We start from the raw sequence: 19,114 nt of genomic DNA on the forward strand, positions 1-19,114 counted from the left end.
AGGGGGAGATTCTCTGCTGGCTCCTATGGGGTTGTGCAGTTGGGGGGTTGGGGGGGGGCGCTGACCCGTGACCCCCCCAACCGGTATCTGTGACCCCCCCTCGTGTCCATGTCCCCCCCCAGATGTTTCAGCTGTGCCTCCCCCGGAGGGGCCGGGCCCTGCTGGGGCTGCGGCTGCTGCAGGGCCCCCCCGGTGCCCGGCGCCCCGTCAGCTACCAGCCCATCCGCAAGGTGCTGGTGGCCAACAGGGGTGAGTGCGGATGCCCGGGGCACCCCCATGGCCCCCGGGGCACCCTCACACCCGTTGATCCCCCCTTTGTGCTCTGGGTCCACACTGTGTCCTCTCCATCCCTCCATGGCCCTTGGGGTCCTCCCCCACCCCTGAGCGTCCCCATGGGGTGTCCCCACTGTGCTGGGATGTCCCCAATGGGTCCTGATGTTCCCACTGTGCCAAGGTGTCCCCAATGGATGTTCCCAAGGGAATGGGGTGTCCCCGGTGGGATGGGATGTCTCCAATGGGTTGGAATGTCTCCAATGGGTGTCCCCAATGGATGTTTCCCTTTTTCCTGTGTTCCCAATGGGATGGGATGTCACCAATGGGATGGGATGACCCCAGTGGGTTGGGATGTCCTCAGTGGGGTGTCCCCAATGGATGTTCCCCATGTCCCTGTGTTCCCAATGGGCTGGGCTGTTCCCACAGGTGAGATCGCCATCCGGGTGTTCCGGGCCTGCACGGAGCTGGGGATCCGCACCGTGGCCGTGTACTCGGAGCAGGACACGGGGCAGATGCACCGGCAGAAGGCGGACGAGGCCTATCTGGTGGGGCGGGGGCTGCCCCCAGTGCAAGCCTACCTGCACGTGCCCGACATCATCCGCGTGGCGCAGGTACCCAGCATGGGGGGCAGCCCTATGGGGTGGGGGGTGCACGTGTACCCCATAGGGATGTGCCTGGCTCCCCTATGGGGGCACATCTGGGAGACCCATAGGGATGTGCCTGGCTCCCCTATGGGGGCACATCTGGGAGACCCATAGGGATGTGCCTGGCTCCTCTATGGGGGCACATCTGGGAGACCCATAGGGATGTGCCTGGCTCCCCTATGGGGGCACATCTGGGAGACCCATAGGGATGTGCCTGGCTCCTCTATGGGGGCACATCTGGGAGACCCATAGGTATGTGCCTGGCTCCCCTATGGGGGCACATCTGGAAGACCCATAGGGATGTGCCTGGCTCCTCTATGAGGGCACATCTGGAATACCCATAGGGATGTGCCTGGCTCCTCTATGGGGGCACATCTGGGAGACCCATAGGGATGTGCCTGGCTCCTCTATGGAGGCACATCTGGGAGACCCATAGGGATGTGCCTGGCTCCCCTATGGGGGCACATCTGGGAGACTCATAGGGATGTGCCTGGGTGCCCTATGGGGGCACATCTGGGAGACCCATAGGGATGTGTCTGGGTGCCCTATGGGGGCATATCTGGGTTCTGTGGGGTGAAAGGACACACGTGCTCCGTAGGGGTGGGCCTGGGTGCTTTATGGGGGTACATGCGGGGGATCCATAGGGACAGGCCTGGGTGCCCTATGGTGGGACATGGGGACATGAGGGATGTGCCAGTACCCTATGGGGGCACATCTGGTTCCGATGGGGTTGAGGGACATACGGGTTTTATGGGTGAGGGGATACATGGGTGTTCCATAGGGATGTGCCTGGGTTACTTTAACGAGGGATCTGTGGGATGAGGGGGACACATGTGCTCCATAGGGATGTACCCAGGTCTGCTGTAGGGGTACATGTGGGAGACCCATCGGGATGTGCCTGGGGTATCCGCATGCTCCCCCAGTCCATGTTTTTCCCCCCTATTCCCTGTCCCCCCCTCCCATTCCCACGGCAGGAGAACGGGGTGGACGCGATCCACCCGGGATACGGGTTCCTGTCCGAGAGCGCTGCCTTCGCCCAGGCCTGCCTGGATGCGGGGGTCCGGTTTGTGGGGCCCCCCCCGGCCGTCGTGCGCCAGATGGGGGACAAAGTGGAGGCTCGAGCCATCGCCATCGCTGCTGGTGGGCATGGGGGGGCTTGGGAGGGGGGCACAGGGGGGCTACAGAGGGGTATGGGGTTGTTTAGGGGGGCTATAGGGTTGTAAAGGGAGTGTTTGGAGGGTGTATGGGGGAGTAAAGGGATTATTTGGGGGGAGTATGTAGGGGCAAAGGGGTTATTTGGGGGATATAGAGGGATATGGGGTCGACTGGGGGGCTATGGGATTGTTTGGGGGTACTATAGGGTAGTAAAGGGGTTATTGGGGGGGGATGTGGGGTTATTTGGGGGATTAAAGGGGATATTGGGGGGTTTATGGGGGGTATGGGATTGTTTGTGGGACTAGAGGGTGTTATAGAGTGTTATAGGTGGTTATAGGGTGCTCTGGAGGGTTATAGGATTCTGTGTGTGTTATAGGGCGCTACAGGGTGTTACAGGTGGTTAGCGCTCTAGAGGGTTGTGGAGTGCTATAAGTGGTTATAGGGTGCTCAAGGGGGGTATAGGATGCTATAGGTGGTTTTAGGGTGCTATAGGGTGTTATAGGTAGTTATATGCTATTCTAGGGGGGTATAGAGTATTATAGGTGATTATAGGGTGCTACGGAGGGTTATAGGATTCTATGGGGGTTATAGGGTGCTACAGGGTGTTATAGGTGGTTAGAGAGCGCTCTAGGGGGTTGTCGAATGCTATAGGTGGTTATAGGCTACTCTACGGGGGTATAGGATGCTATAGGTGATTATAGGATACTCTAGGGGGGTATAGAATGCTATAGGTGGTTATAGGACGCTAGGTGGTTATCGGGTGCTCTGGGGGGATATAGAATGCTATAGGTGGTTATAGGGTGCTCTAGGGGGGTATAGGTTGCTATAGGTGGTTACAGTGCTCTGGGGAGGTAAAGGGTGCTATAGGTGGTTATAGAGTGCTCCGGGGAGGTATAGGATGCTATAGGTGGTTATAGGGTGCTCGGGGGGGGTACAGGATGCTATAGGTGGTTATAGGGGTCTCTGGGGGGGTGCAGGATGCTATAGGTGGTTATAGGGTGCTCTGGGGGGTACAGGATGCTATAGGTGGTTATAGGGGTCTCTGGGGGGGTGCAGGATGCTATAGGTGGTTATAGGGTGCTCTGAGGGGGTACAGGATGCTATAGGTGGTTATAGGGGTCTCTGGGGGGGTGCAGGATGCTATAGGTGGTTATAGGGTGCTCTGGGGGGGTACAGGATGCTATAGGTGGTTATAGGGGTCTCTGGGGGGGTGCAGGATGCTATAGGTGGTTATAGGGTGCTCTGGGGGGGTGCAGGATGCTATAGGTGGTTATAGGGTGCTCTGGGGGGGTGCAGGATGCTATAGGTGGTTATAGGGGTCTCTGGGGGGGTGCAGGATGCTATAGGTGGTTATAGGGGTCTCTGGGGGGGTGCAGGATGCTATAGGTGGTTATAGGGGTCTCTGGGGGGGTGCAGGATGCTATAGGTGGTTATAGGGTGCTCTGGGGGGGTGCAGGATGCTATAGGTGGTTATAGGGGTCTCTGGGGGGGTGCAGGATGCTATAGGTGGTTATAGGGGTCTCGGGGGGGGTGCAGGATGCTATAGGTGGTTATAGGGTGCTCTGGGGGGGTGCAGGATGCTATAGGTGGTTATAGGGTGCTCTGGGGGGGTGCAGGATGCTATAGGTGGTTATAGGGGTCTCTGGGGGGGTGCAGGATGCTATAGGTGGTTATAGGGTGCTCTGGGGGGGTGCAGGATGCTATAGGTGGTTATAGGGTGCTCCGGGGGTGCCGGGGGCGCTGTGTGCAGCGGGTGACCCCTCCCGCCCCCCCCAGGGCTGCCGGTGGTGCCGGGAACGCCATCGCCGGTGTCGGGGCTGGCCGAGGCGCGGGACTTCGCGCTGAACGTCGGCTTCCCCGTTATCCTCAAGGCGGCGCACGGCGGCGGCGGCCGCGGCATGAGGGTGGTGCGGGCGCCGCAGGTACCGGCCCGAGACCTCCCCATGGGAGCCCCCCCCATGGGACCCCGATGTCCGCATCCCACGGGACCCCCCCATGTCCCTGGGTCCCCAATTCCCTGGGATGCTCGCAGTGGTTCAGAAGGACCCATGCGCACCGTGGGGCCCTCCAGGCACACGTGGGGTGGGCGCAGGCACCCATGGGTGATGCAGGGCACCCCCGTCGTGTGTGGGGGTGCTGGGCCCGGGGGTCTCCCGGCATTCCAGGCCTATCCCAGGCACTCTCCATTGCAGGAGCTGGAGGAGAGCTTCTCCCGCGCCTCCTCCGAGGCTTTGGCCGCCTTTGGCAACGGGGACCTCTTTGTGGAGAAGTTCATTGAGCGCCCGCGGCACATCGAGGTCCAGATCCTGGGTACGGATGGGGGCGTCCAAGGGGATCCCTATGGAATCTGAGCAGGATCTGGGAGGTCTTTGGAGCTTTTTAGGGGCTTCTTGGGGCTCTTGTGGGGGGATTTGGAGGGGGTCTCTGGGGACTTGGAGAGGGTTTTTGTGGCTTTTGGATGGGACCCCAGGGTGGTTTGGGGGGGTCTTTGGGGCATTTTAGAGGGTCTTTTGGAGGATTTAGGGGGTCTTTATAGCTTTTGAGGAGGTGTTTGGGGGATTTGGGGATCCTTGGGGCTTTTGGGGAGGTCTTTGGGGTATTCTTGTGGACTTGGGAGCTTTCTGGGGGGGGTCTCTGGGGGTGTTTTGGCGGCTGCTCCTGAATTCGGGGGTGTCCCCGGGGCCAAAGCGGGGTTTGGGGTGCGTGAATGGGGCGGGATGGGGCTGGGATGGGGGGGGTGCCCGTGTCCCGGTGCGGGTGTCCCGGTGTGACCCGGCCCGGTCCCGGTGCAGGGGACCAGCACGGGCACGTGGTGCACCTGCACGAGCGGGACTGCTCGGTGCAGCGCCGGCACCAGAAGGTTGTGGAGATCGCGCCCGCGGCGCGGCTGCAGCCGCAGCTCCGGGAGCGCCTCGCCAGCGACGCCGTGCGCCTGGCGCGGCAGGTACCGAGCGCCGCCGCACGGGGGCGCCGCGGGGCGCGACTGGGGCCGGGGGTCCATTGGGATACCCGGGAGAACGTGGTGGGAAACGGGAGAGCTTGGGGACAGCGAGGAACCCATGAGGGGGACCAAGGATAATGGGGGGGGACCCAGGATAATGTGGGGACACCAAGGATAATGTGGGGGGACCCAGGAACTGGGTGAGGGAGACCATGGGGTCTCGCAGGAGTCCATTGGGGGTACGCAGGAGAATGTGGGGACACCAAGGAATCCATGGGGGGGGGGGACCCAGGAATTTGGGGGGTGGGGAGGATGTAAAGAGAAAATGGGGAGATGCAGGAGTTCTGGAAGGGACCTGCACCCATCACCAGCGGAGAACATGGGGGGACACAGGAACTGGGAGGGAGGAGGCCATGGGGGACACCCAGAATCCATGGGGAGACCCGGGAGAACATGGGGGAGACACAGGAACTGGGGGGGGACACCCAAGAGCCATGCAAGGGGCTGCACCCATCACCCAGGCCTTTGGGGGTGCCCCCCTTGCTGTGCGGGTGCTCCCGTTTCTGTCCTGACAAGTTGGGGGGGGCTGCAGGTGGGGTATGAGAACGCGGGAACGGTGGAATTCCTGGTGGATCAGAGCGGGAGCTACTACTTCATCGAGGTGAACTCGCGCCTGCAGGTGGAGCACACGGTCACCGAGGAGATCACGGGGTGCGTGCGGGGGGGACACCCCAAAACCGGGTCCTGGGGAGTGCAAAGGGATGGGGGGGGCGCCAGGTCTTTGGGAAGATGCTGGTGGGCGATGCGGCTCCGTCTGCGGATGCTGTTGGAGATGCGGGTCCGTGACTGCCCTGTGGGGGGGTGTGGGTCAGCACTGGGGATTCCTGGGGCCCCCTGTGACCCCCCGTCAGCGTGGACCTGGTCCACGCGCAGTTGCAGGTGGCCGCAGGCCGGTCGTTGCCGGAGCTGGGGCTGGAGCAGGACAAGATCCGTGTCAACGGCTGCGCCATCCAGTGCCGCGTCACCACCGAGGACCCGGCCCGCGGCTTCCAGCCCGACACCGGCCGCATCGAGGTGAACGCCTCGGGGACCCCATTGGAGCAATCCCATGGGACAATCCCATGGGACAACCCTATGGGACGCCCCAGCGCCCACAGCAGTCTCTGAAGGGTCTCCTGGCACCCCGGGTGCCGCCGCAGGTGTTCCGCAGCGGGGAGGGGATGGGGATCCGCCTGGACGGCGCCTCCGCCTTCCAGGGCGCGCTCATCTCGCCGCACTACGACTCACTGCTGGTGAAGGTGGTGGCGCACGGCCCCGACCAGCCCGCGGCCGCCGCCAAGATGCGCCGTGCCCTGGCCGAGTTCCGCATCCGCGGCGTCAAGGTCGGCCCCCAAGAGGCGGGGGAGCGGGGTGATGGGATGGGGGCAATGGGATGGGGGGCAATGGGACGGGTGGTGGCTCTTGTGTGGTTCACAAGGGGATGGGAGCCTCGTGTGCGATGCACGAAGGGGTTTGAGGGGCTCGTGTGTGGTGCATGGGGGGGTTGGAGGGGCGCTGCTCTGGTGCACAAAGGCCCTCGTGCAATGCACAAGGAATTGGAGGGGCACTTGTGCAATGCATTGGGGGCTGGGGAGTTGGGGGTGTTTGACACGCTGCGGTGCTTGTGCAGTGCACAAGGGGCTGTTGGAGCCACTTGTGCAATGCATGGCAGGGGGGTGTTGTGTGACTCCCCCCATCATGGAGTGTGGGGGGCAGTGGGAGGTCCCTCATGTGATACACGATGGGGTTGTGCACAGGCACTGCACAAGGATGGTGTCAGGGTGCTGTGCCCCTTGTGCATTGCATGAGGATGGTGCTGGTGCCCCTTGTGCATTGCACGAGGATGGTGTCAGGGTGCTGTGCCCCTTGTGCATTGCATGAGGATGGTGCTGGTGCCTCTTGTGCATTGCACAAGGGTGGTGCTGGGGTGCTGGTGCCCCTCGTGCATTGCATGAGGATGGTGCTGGTGCCCCTCATGCATCAGCCACTGACGGGCGCATCCTGCGCAGACGAACATCCCGTTCCTGCAGAACGTCCTGGCTCACCCCCAGTTCTTGGGGGGTGTCGCTGACACCCAGTTCATTGATGAGAACCCCGAACTCTTCCATCTGCGCCCTGGGCAGAACCGGGCCCAGAAGCTGCTGCACTACTTGGGTATGGGGCTGGGAGGGGGCCTGGGCAGGCGCTGGGTGCTTGGAAGCAGTTTGGGGGGCTCTAAGGGGTCCCTGTGGGGATTGGGAGAGTTCTTGGGCAGTCCTGGGGGGGCCTGAGGGGTCCCTGGGGTGCTTGGAGGGATTCTTGGGGGGGGTCTAAGGAGTCCCTTGGGGGTTTTGGGGGTCCAAACCCCCCCAACCATGCACCCTCCCCCAGGTCACGTGATGGTGAACGGCCCCAGCACCCCCCTCCCGGTCAAGGCGAAGGCAGCACTGATGGAGCCCACGCCGCCACCGACACCCATGGGTGAGCCTGTGCTTGGTGTGTGCTTGGCATCTGCTTGGCATGTGCATGGTATGACCGTAGTTTGCCATAGCCTGTACTAGAGCATATGCATGGCGTGCTGTAGCCTGTGCGTGTCATACTGTGGCACGTGCATATCACGTGTGCTTGGTGTGCACACGTGATACATGATGCACTTTAGCATGTGCATGACATGCCTTGATGTGTGCATGTTTTGTTCTTCATATGCGCATGATGTGCCGTAGCATGTGTGCAGCCTGTGCATGTCATAATGTGACACGTGCATGGTGTGTGTGCATAACTGGTGTGGGTTCAGCTGTACATGGCATGTGCATGGCATACTGTGGCATGCACGTACCGTGTGCATGGCATGTATGCTTGGCATATGCACGACATGCCTTAATACATGTATGGCATGCAATAGCCTGTGCATATCGCACCATGGCACATGCATGGCACGTGTGCTTTATGTGTGTATCGCCTGTCGTATATGCATAGAATACGGTGCACAGCACTGTATGTGCTTGGCATGTCCATGCGCTTGGCATGATGCGTGTGCTTGGCAAGCGCACACGGTGCCCTGCCGCACACCCATCGCCCCGTGGCACGTGTGCTTGGCACGTTCACTGTCTGTTGCACCCTTGGCGTGTCCTTGGCGTGCGCTGCCACGCGCTCACTGTGACCGTGTCCCCGCAGGGGCCCCCCCGGAGGGGCTGCGGGCGGTGCTGCAGCGTGAGGGCCCAGCCGGGTTCTCGCGGGCGCTGCGGGCGCACCGGGGGCTGCTGCTCACGGACACCACGTTCCGGGACGCGCATCAGTCGCTGCTGGCCACGCGCGTGCGCACGCGGGACCTCGCGCGCGTGGCGCCCTTCGCGGCACACAGCCTCAGCGGCCTCTGCAGCATGGAGACGTGGGGAGGTGGGCGGGGCTTGGAGGGGCGTGGGCCTGAGGGGGCGTGGCCATGGGGACAGCAATGGGGGCACAGTGGGGATGGACTCCCGTGAATGGGGGAAGCCCAGGGGGCGGGGCCTATGGAGGGGCGTGGCTTCCCTTTGGGGAACGGAATGGGAATAGACCATGGGGCGGGGCTTAGAGGGGTGGGAGCGCTGGGGGGGGGCGTGGTCTGAGTGGGCAGGGTCTAAAAGGGGGCGTGGCTTCTCTGAGGAGCTGTGAATGGAAGGGGGCGGGGGTTCTCTATGGGGGACCGTGGGAATGGGCGGCAGGGGGGAGGGGCGTGGCCTAGAGGAGGCGTGGCCACAGCAATTCTGGGGCTTAAGGGGCGGGGCTGTGCCCTGGGAGCCCTGAGCACTGGGGGCAGAGGTGGGAAGGGGGGAGATGTTCAAGGGGGCGGGGCTTGCACAAGGAGGGGCGGGGCTTGCACCAGCGCTCAGCCCCTGCCCCGCAGGTGCCACCTTCGATGTGGCGATGCGGTTCCTGCACGAGTGCCCCTGGGAGCGGCTGCGGGAGCTGCGGCGCCTCGTCCCCAACATCCCCTTCCAGATGCTGCTGCGCGGCGCCAACGCCGTCGGCTACACCAACTACCCCGACAACGTCGTCAACCGGTGACCAGGGCACGGGGGGACATGGGGGGCTGTTGGAGCATGGGGAGATGTGAAGGGATGAGCAGGCATGGGGGGACATGGAGACATAGGGGAATATGGGGACATGAGGGGACATGGAGGGGTGAAGGGATGGGAGGAGATGGAACACAATGGACGTGGGGAGACATGGAGGGATAAGGAGACATGAAGGATTTGGTGAGATGGAGGACATGGGGAAATGAGGGATGGAGGGATGGGGGCAGATGGATCATGAAGGACATAGGGGCATATGGAGGGATGATGGGACATAGGGAACATGAAGGGATTGGGGGACATGGGGGACATGAAGAACATGGGGACACATGGAGGGATGACGGGACACGTACCCGGTGTGATGGGCGCCCATGGGGTCACAGTGGGTCACTATGGGACATGCCACCAGCACACAGGTGCTCATGGACCCCCATAACCCCTCTGGTGCTGCCCAGGTTCTGTGAGGTGGCCGTGGCCAACGGCATGGACATCTTCCGCGTGTTCGATGCCCTCAATTACTTGCCCAACCTCGTGCTGGGGATAGAGGCTGCCGGGCGGGCTGGCGCCGTGGTGGAGGCCGCGCTCTCCTACACTGGAGATGTGGCAGATCCCACCCGCACCAAGTACAGCCTCCAGTACTACCTGGACCTGGCCCGGGAGCTGGTGGCCGCTGGGACCCACATCCTCTGCATCAAGGTGAGGCTGGGGTCTAGGGGGGGAGCTTAGGGTGACAGGGGAGTTTGGGGATGGGAGGGGGGATTGGGAGGGTATTTGAGGGGTGGGAGGGGGGATTTGGGGTGCTAGACGGGGTGGGATGGGAACTGGGGGCTGCTGGAGAGGCTGAGGGGTGAATTTTGGGCTCCCAAACACCCCCAAAATGCAACAGGGCAGCTACTGGGGTTGGAGGTTGAGATGAGATGGGGGGGCCCCATGACCCCTCATGCCCTGCATGTTCCCCTATCCCCCCTACCCCCTGTGACCCCAATACCCCGCATATCCCCCCTGCCTCTCCATGTCCCCATGTGCCCCCCATAACCCCCCCATATCCCCACTGACCCCTCTCTGACTCCGCTGTGGGGCAGGACATGGCGGGGCTGCTGACGCCGGGCGCCGCACGGGTGCTGGTGTCGGCGCTGCGGGAGCGCTTCCCAGAGGTGCCTCTACACGTGCACACGCACGACACAGCCGGGGCCGCTGTTGCCTCCATGCTGGCGGCTGCCAACGCTGGTGCTGACGTGGTGGACGTGGCCGTGGACGCCATGGCTGGGATGACCTCCCAGCCCAGCATGGGTGCGCTGGTGGCCTGCGCCCGCGGCACCCCCCTCGACACAGGTACCTTGGCCGTGGCAATGACAACGTGGGCAGGGAGGTGGGAACGTAGTTATTGAGGTCCACCATGGTGTTGGTAGTAGCACCGTGGTCAAGGAGGTGGTGATGTGGTCGTGGAGGTGCCACCATGGTCTTGGCAATGGCAATGTGGTCTTAGTAATGGTAACATGGTCAGGGAGGTGGGGATAGAGTTACGGAGATGACATCGTGGTATCTGCCATTGGCACCGTGACCACGATGACACCACCATGGTCTAACCAATGGCACCATGACCATGTTGATGCCACCGCACTCATAGCAACACCACCACAGCCACACCGCTGCACCCATAACCACGACCCCACCACCACACTCCCAGCACCACCACTACAGCCACGGTGCCACCACCTCACCCATCACACCCAACCACCACTCCCCTTGCCCGTGGCGTCTCCACGAGGTCCCCAGGCACTGGTGGCTCCAGGGGGGATGTCCTGCCATAGGCATCGCGCTGGAGAAGGTGTTTGAGTACAGCGAGTACTGGGAGGGCGCGCGGGCACTCTACGCCGCCTTTGACTGCACGGCCACCATGAAGTCCGGCAACGCTGACGTCTACGAGAATGAGATCCCTGGGGGGCAATACACCAACCTCCACTTCCAGGCCCACGCCATGGGGCTGGGCCACAAGTTCAAGGAGGTCAAGAAGGCCTATGCTGAGGCCAACAAGCTCCTTGGGGACCTCATTAAGGTAAGGGAGGGAGTGGGGGACTTCATGAGGTGGTCTCCATGGGGTGGTTTCCATGGAGTGGGTGGTTATTTATAGGGTGGTCTGCATAGGGTGGGTGGTTCTTCGTGGAATGGTGGTGATGGAGGTGGTTGATGTGAAATAGGGGGTCTTCATGGGGTTGGTGGTCTCCATGGGGTTGTGTTCATAGCGTGGGTGGTCTCCATGGTATTGTCTTCATGGGGTGGGTGGTCTCCATAAGATGATGTCCATGGGGTGGGATAGACTCCATGCGTTGAGTGTTCCATGAGTGAAGTGCTCCATAGGTTCGGTGCTTCATGGGTTGAGAGCTCCATGGGGCAGGTACTTCATGGGTTGGATTAACTCCATGGCTTGAGTGCTTAGTGGGGCAGGTGCTCCATGAGTTGGGTATTTCATGTCTTAGGTGCTGCATGATTTGGGTTCTCCATGGGCTGGCTGCTCCATGGGTTGGCTGCTCCATGGGTTGGCTGCTCCATGGGTTGGATGCTCCATTGGTTGGGTTCTCCACGAGCAAGACCCCTGAGTGACACCCCTGGGTAACACCATTGGGTGACACTACTGGGTGACACCTTTGGACTGTTGCAGGTGACCCCGTCCTCCAAGGTGGTGGGGGACCTGGCGCAGTTCATGGTGCAGAACGGGCTGTCGCGGGAGGAGGTGGAGGCGCGCGCGGACGAGCTCTCCTTCCCGCTCTCCGTGGTGGAATTCCTGCAGGGATACATCGGCACCCCCCCAGGCGGCTTCCCCGAGCCCTTCCGCTCCCGGGTGAGGTGCTGGGGAGCACTGGGGTGGACTGGGAGGGCTTCCTGGAGCCTTTTGGCGTGGCACTGGACCCTAGCAACAGGTCCTAGTGGTGGTTGCCGTGGCACCAGCTCCATAGCAACAGGCCTAATGGTGCTTGTCATGGATGGATGATGGATCCATCATCCATCCATCATAATGACGCTGGATCCTTAGCAACAGGATCCAGCACTAGTTTCCATGGCAACAGCTCCATAGTAACGTGTCCTCATTCCACCCAACCATAAGTCTAATGATGGTTTCCATGGCACCCAACCCTTAGCAACAGATTGCTGTATCAGTTGCCATGGCAACAGCCCCATAGCAACAGGTCTAACAATGGTTGCCATGACACCTGCCACTAGCAACAGGTCCCTATGCCTGGTTGCCGTGGCACCCAACCCTACCAATGGCTCCCAGCACCAGTTGTGTCCCTACCCCTAGCAACACCCTCTGGCAACAGGATGCTGTGGTCCCTCTTGCCACCTCCACCCCCTGGTTGCCATGGCTCCCACCCCCCCGTTGCCATAACTACCCCCCTGTTGCCATGGTAATCCATCCCCAGGTGCTGAAGGAGCTGCCACGCATCGAGGGCCGCCCAGGGGCATCGCTGCCGCCGCTGGACTTCGAGGCTCTGGCGCAGGACTTGGGGTCCCGCCATGGGGCCCCCCCCAGCCCCGAGGACCTGCTCTCGGCCGCGCTTTACCCCAAGGTCTATGACGAGTTCCGCACCTTCACCAGCACCTTTGGGCCCGTGTCCTGCCTTGGCACCCGCCTCTTCCTCGAGGGGCCCACCATCGCCGAGGAGTTCGAGGTGCAGCGCGGGGGGGACTGGGGACACTGGGAGGGAACTGGGTGTTACTGGGAGGCAGCAAAACAGAGCCTGGAGTGAGAGTTGTTCTGAGCACACCCCTTGCACACCCTCCTGCACCCCTCCAACACCCTTTTCCCCACCTTCCCCCCCTCCCAACACACCCGGGACCCTTTGTGTCCACCTCTCACGCAGGTGGAGCTGGAGCGGGGCAAGACGCTGCACATCAAGGCGCTGGCGCTGGGGGACCTCAACGCCGCGGGGCAGCGTGAGGTCTTCTTCGAGCTCAACGGGCAACTGCGCTCCATCCTCGTGCGGGACACACAGGCCATGAAGGTGGGGGGGTGGGCATGGAGAGGGGCTGGGGGGTGGTTGGGGTTAATGGGGGATTTAAGGGGGTTTTGGGGGTGTTTGAGGTGTTTTGAAGGGGGTTGGGGGGGTTTGAGGGGTTAGGAGGGGGTTTGGAGTGTCTGGGAGGACTTCGGGGTTGTTAAGGTGGCTTGGGGGTGTTTATGGGACTGCAGAAGAAGTTGGGGGGGGCACTGGGGCATGATGGGGGGGGTTCGAGGTGGCTTCAGGAACCATGGGGGAGTCCTAGGAATTTGTGGGATCCCAGGGACCATGGTGGGGGCTCTGGGAGGAGAATACAAGGGGGGTCCTGTGGGACATGGGGGGTCTTGGGCACTCCTCACCCCCCTCTCTTCCTGATCCCACCCCCCAGGAGATGCACGTGCACCCCAAGGCCGACCGCGGGGCCAAGGGCCAGGTTGGGGCGCCGATGCCGGGCGAGGTGGTGGAGGTGCGGGTGGAACAGGGGGCGCAGGTGGCCAAGGGGGACCCCCTCTGTGTCCTGAGTGCCATGAAGATGGAGACGGTGGTGACAGCCCCCATGGCCGGCACCGTCACCCGAGTCCACGTACGCCCCGGCATGAGCCTGGAAGGGGACGATCTCATCGTGGAAATCAAGTAGGGGGGTGCACAGGGACCCCCCCAAAGCTTTGCCCTGCATCCCCCCTCCTAATAACCCACAACCCCCCCAAACCCCCGCCCGAAATGACGCCTCTGTTAAAGGGGGTACTGGTCCTTTAAGACCGACTTGACTCCCCAGCCCCGAGCCCTGGCCTAAGCTCGGTAGCGCCACCTCATGGCGGAAAGCGGTACAGCGGGGGGGGACTTAATCGGGGAGAAGCCATTCATTAGGCTTGATTGGGGGTCAGAGCTTAATTGGGGGTCACCCTTTAATTAAGAGGGTCAGTGCTTAACTAGGGGGAACCCCTTCATTGGGGGTCCCCCATTAATGGGGGAGTGAGTGCTTAGTTGGGGTCACCCCACTGAGGGGGTGACCTGTTAGTTGGGGGGGGGCATCACTCAAGTAGCGGGCACCCCATTTTAGGGGGGGCCCAACCCATAAGTGGGGGCACCCCTTAATTGGGAGGGGTCATTGCTTAACTGGGGGGGGTCACCCACTTTGAGGGGATCAGCCCTTATTTGAGGGGGGGGTCACGTCTTAATTAGGGGGGCATCACTTAACAGGGGGCACAATTGGGGGTTCACCTGATTCGGAGGGTCCCTTCACACTGGGAGGGGTCCCCAGCCTCTGCCCCCCCTTAGCCCCACCCCCTTCATTAACCCTGTCCCTGCCGTGCTGCCTTAGGGGGAACCCGGATTGGGGGGGAAGGGGGGAGTGCTGTTGCCCCTCCCCCCCGTCGTTGCTGCCAAACGCCCCTCCCCCACCCATGGGAGGGGCACTGGGGGGTGGGGGAGGGGGGGAAGCCTGTGACCAAAAGGCGGAAATGACACTGGATGATGGGAACAAACCTGGAAGGGGGAGGGGTGAGGGTGAAGCCTCCCCCCCCCGGCCTCCCCTTCTCCCACCCCCCCCCATCCCACCGGTGGGGGTCGCGGGTAATAAAGACTGGACTAACACATGCACCCTATGGGGGCTATAGGGGCCTATGGGTGCTGTGGGGTGTCTGTGAGGGGCTATAGGGGGACTGGGGGGGCTATAATTATACAGGGGCTATAGCAGGTCGATAGGTGTCTCTAGGGGCTATAGGGAGGACTATAAGGTGTCTATAGAGGCTATGAGGGGCTATAAGGTGTCTATAGGGGCTATAGTGAGTCTATAGGGGGGCTACGGGATGTCTGTAAAGGGATATAGGGGGACTAAAGTGGGGTTATAGGGGGTCTAGGTGTCTCTAGGGTCTGTGGAGGGGGCTATGTCTATATGGGCTATGGGGGGCTATAGGGTGTCTATAGGGATCTATTGGGGTTCCACAGCACCAGAAGCTCTTTTCGATCTCGACCTTTATGGATACACGGGGGGGGCGGGGCCAGCCGGGGAGGGGGCGTGGTGAGCACCCCGCGGTGGGCGGGGCTTCCCCTTGGGGGCGTGGTTTGTGCCTGCAAGCCCGCCCTCTGGCGGCGGGGTTTAACCCCTGGGCGGGGGTCCCACCCCCCCCAGTGGGCGCGTCCCTGCCCCAGATGGGGGCGTGGCTTACACCAAGTGGGCGTGGCCTCAGCACGCCCCCTACCGGCGGTGTTGGACACCGTAGCACCCATACCCCACATAGGGGGTGTCGGGAGGGGGGGGGTCCCCCCTTTCCTCAGCCCCCCCCATCACGGGGGCGGGACCATGCGGGGGGGGCCCGGGGGGGGGTTGGTGGCCGCCTTGCGCGCCAGCTTGGCCAGGAGCGGGCTGTGCGGGTGGCGCTGCCGCAGGTGCGCGATGTGCCCGTCCTGGCTCTCGGCCGTGCCGCCGCACTCCTCGCACACGTAGAGCTTGGCGCGCCGCTCCTTGTAGGCGTAGCGCTGCGCCACGCCGTGGATCTTCTTGAGGTGCGACTCCAGCGAGCAGCGCTGCGTGAACGCCTTCTCGCACAGGCTGCACTTGTACGGGCGCACGCCTTGGGGGAGGGGGCGGCGAGGGGGTGAGGAGGGGATTGGGGTCTCCCCATAGGGAGTGGCCCCGTCTCCATCCCCTCCCATCCCAACCCGCATCCTTGTCTCCATCCCCATCACGCCCCCATCCCTGTGCTCTTCCTGTCCCCATCCTCATCCCCCCTCGTCCCATCTCTGTCCTCTCTTCCTCCCATTCCATGCTATCATATCCCATTCCAACCCACCCTATCCCATCCCATCCCAACCCATCCCATCCCATCTTCGTCCCTATCCCATCCCTTCCTTGTCTCCATCCCATTCGCATTCCTAGCCCCATCCCATCCCTGCCACCGTTCCATCCCCAACCTCATTCCACCCTCATCCTGTCCCACATCCACCTCATCTCTGTCCTGTCCCCATCCCATCACATCCTTATCCGTATCCCATCCCACCCCCATCCCCATCCGATTCCTGTCCCCATCCCAACCTATCCCACCCCATTCCCGCCCCATCCCGCGCATCGCACCGGTGTGGGTGCGGACGTGGCGCTTGAGGTCGAAGGTGTCGTTGAAGCCCTTGCCGCAGTAGGGGCAGAGGTGCCGCTTCACCTCACTGTGGCACTTGAGGTGCCGGTTCAGCATCCGCTGGAACCCGAAGCTCTTCTGGCACACGGGGCAGGAGAAGAGCTCGGGGCCCCCCGGGACTCCCCCAGCCACCGGCATCCCCCCCGGGACCCCCCCGGCCATGGGGAGAGCCGCGGGGATGGGGGCACCCAAGGGGCCGGGGGGGACCTGCCAAAGGAAGGGACGGGGGTGTAAATCGGGGGGATACACACACAAAGACCAGTCATGGGGACCCCCCCCTTGGGGACCCTCACCCATAGGGACGCCCCATAACGGGGACCCTCAGCCTTAGGGACACCCCCACATTGGGGACCCCCAGGTCATGAGGAACTCCCCAGCCTGGGGACCTTCGGTTATGGGGACCCCCCATACTGGGGATCCCCCGCCTTGGGGACCCCCACCGTCAGATATGGGGATTCCCCCACTTTTGGGCCCCCCCCAGTCATGGGGACCCCCCCCAAGCATCGAGACAACCGGTTCTGGGGACCCCCCACATCAGGGACACACCACATTGGGGACCCTCAGCCTTAAGGACCCCCTCACCTTGGGGACACCCCCCTCACCTTCCCCCCCCCCCCCAACCTCCAGGACCCCTCCACATTTGAGGCCTCCCCCCCTTACCTTGCCCTTGGGGTGCAGGAAGGGGCCGGGGGGGGCGCGGGGGGCCGGGGGGGGCAGCGTCATGTCGAGGGGGGACACGGGGGACGCGGGGGCCTCCCCCAGGGCGGGCTCGGGGTCCCTGCGCAGGGGGCAGCCCCCCAGGAAGACTGGGGGGGGGAAAGAGGTGAGGGGAGGTGCACCCCCAAATAGCACCCACATGGGACCCCCCAATGGGACCCCCCCAGTGGGCACCCCATAATGGGGACCTCCTTAATAGACCCCCCCGAAAGGTGACCCCTTCCAATGGGGACCCTGTAATGGGGACCCCCCCAATGGGCAGCCCCTAATGGGAGCCCCCAATGGGATCCCCCCCAGTGGGCACCCTCACAATAGGGACCCTGTAATGGGGACCCCCTTAATGACCCCCCCATAATAGGCACCCCGCAATTGGACTCCCCCCAATGAGCACCTCTAAAAGTGACCCCCTCAATGTCCCCCACAATGAGCTCCCCCAAATATGACCCCCCAATGGAGACCCCCCCGTCCTTTGACCACGCAACGGGGCACCCCCAAATGTAACCCCCCCGATATAACCTCCCAATAGGTCCCTACCCCCGGCGCAGCTGTACCCGAGGGGGGTTCCCCTTTTCCCCGCCTCCCCCCGCCTCTTTGGGGTTCCCCCAACCGGTCCAACGGCTCCAGCCGCGACACCCCAAATTACGGGGTGTCACCCGCGTGGGCCCTGGGGGGGGACACGCCACCCCCCACACCCCTCCCGCACCGCCCCGGGCATCCGGGCACCCCGATCCCCACCCCCCGGACACCCCAATTCCCCCCCTGTTGAGGTCCGGACACCCCAATCCCCCCCCCCAGGGCTTTGGGGGTGCCCCGTGGGTTTTCGGAGGGCCCCATGATTTGTGGGTGCCCCCTGGTTTAGGGGTGGCACCATGGTTTTGGGGGGCACCATAGGCTTTGCGGAGGGCACCATGGCTCTGGGGGTGCCCCATGTTTGGGGAGGCCCCATGGCTCTGGGGATGCTCCATGATTGGGGGTGCCCCATAGCTTGGGGGTGCCCCATGGCTTTGGGGCCCCCCCCGGGGTGGTGTCGGCCGCGTGGCTCCAGCCCCACCCGGGCGGGGCCGAACCCCGACTCTGTCATTACGGGGGTTAATCATCGCCCCGACGCTTCCTGGGGCCCCCCCACAGCCCGGGGGGGGCACGGGGTAAACAAGGCCCCCCCCAAAGACCGAGGGTCCCCCCATAAAGCCGAAGCCACCCCCAGACACCTCCAACACATCGGGGTCCCCCCAAAGCCTGGGTATCCCCAAAGCACCCCATGTCCCCCCCACACCAGGGTCCCCCCTCAACACTGGGGTCCCCTCGGATGCATCAGCCCCCCCCGTACCCATCTCCCACTGGATTCCTGGGCCCCCCCCAAAACATGGGGGTCCCCCCAAAAGCCTGGGCCCCCGCTGGACACATGAATCCCCTCTGGTTGCTGCCGTGACCTCAAACACTTGGGTCCCCCCAAACCATGGGGCTCCTCAAATACCCGGATCCCCCCTAAACATCCCGGTCCCCCGCCAAAAGCCTGGGGCCCCCCAGTACCCATCTCCCAGCACCGGTCCCCTGAGGTCCCCCCGGATGCCTCAGTCCCGCAGTTCCCATCTCCCACCAGATTCCTGGGGTCCTCCCAGGACACCCGGGTCCCCCCAGATCCCTGCCCCCCCCCAGTGTCAGGGCACCCCCATACTGGGCACGTAGATCTCTGCGCGCTGCTCATCCGGGAGCTCGCTCCAGTTGCGCTTGGCCGAGGCCACACTCGGCTTCTTCACCAGGAAGGCGCGAGGCATCACCCCGATCCCGACGGATCCTGATGGATCCCAATAGGTCCCAATAGATCTTGATGGGTCCCGATGGATCCAAATAGGACCTAGTGATGTTCCAGCCCTGATCCCAATAGGGATCACCAGGGATTCAGCAGCCTTTGATAGGTTTCGGTACTGGATTCCCAGTGCTTGAGATGGAAGGTGGGGATGGATCCCAGATCCCTGCTCAGTTCTGAGCCCAGAACATAATTATTGGGTTAATAACGGTGCCAGATCCCAAATTCCTGGTCAATTTTAGTGCTGAATCCCAGCTCCAGGGTTGATTTTGGTTTTGGATCCCAGATTCCTGGTCGATTCTGATGCCAGATCCCAGACTCCTGGTTAATTTTGATGTCAGATCCCAGATTCCGGGTCGATTTTGACGCCAGATCCCA

At 62.7% G+C, this 19,114-nt stretch overlaps 2 protein-coding genes across 2 annotated transcripts; one reads left to right on the top strand and one right to left on the bottom strand.

Annotated features, from left to right (window-relative positions):
* Window positions 1-122: 122 nt before the first annotated feature.
* PC (pyruvate carboxylase) lies at window positions 123-13,739 on the top strand (the record flags this gene model as incomplete). Its single annotated transcript, XM_080635768.1, has 20 exons — window positions 123-249; window positions 700-884; window positions 1,892-2,057; window positions 3,849-3,994; window positions 4,265-4,382; window positions 4,865-5,016; window positions 5,606-5,724; window positions 5,925-6,087; window positions 6,213-6,395; window positions 7,062-7,206; window positions 7,423-7,512; window positions 8,206-8,427; window positions 8,915-9,071; window positions 9,539-9,779; window positions 10,166-10,415; window positions 10,895-11,139; window positions 11,743-11,922; window positions 12,503-12,751; window positions 12,944-13,084; window positions 13,470-13,739. 20 exons carry the CDS (start codon window positions 123-125, stop codon window positions 13,716-13,718), a joined length of 3,528 nt encoding a protein of 1,175 aa, XP_080491894.1. The 3' UTR covers window positions 13,719-13,739.
* A 1,628-nt stretch (window positions 13,740-15,367) lies between these two features.
* Window positions 15,368-18,704, bottom strand: OVOL1 (ovo like transcriptional repressor 1; the record flags this gene model as incomplete). Its single annotated transcript, XM_080635819.1, has 4 exons — window positions 15,368-15,654; window positions 16,155-16,419; window positions 16,873-17,018; window positions 18,605-18,704. The coding sequence occupies 4 exons, from the start codon at window positions 18,702-18,704 to the stop codon at window positions 15,368-15,370; spliced, it is 798 nt and encodes a 265-aa protein (XP_080491945.1).
* Window positions 18,705-19,114: the final 410 nt, after the last annotated feature.

This window comes from Psittacula echo (assembly GCF_963264785.1).
Source record: "Psittacula echo genome assembly, chromosome: 28".
NCBI classification, from domain to species: domain Eukaryota; kingdom Metazoa; phylum Chordata; class Aves; order Psittaciformes; family Psittacidae; genus Psittacula; species Psittacula echo.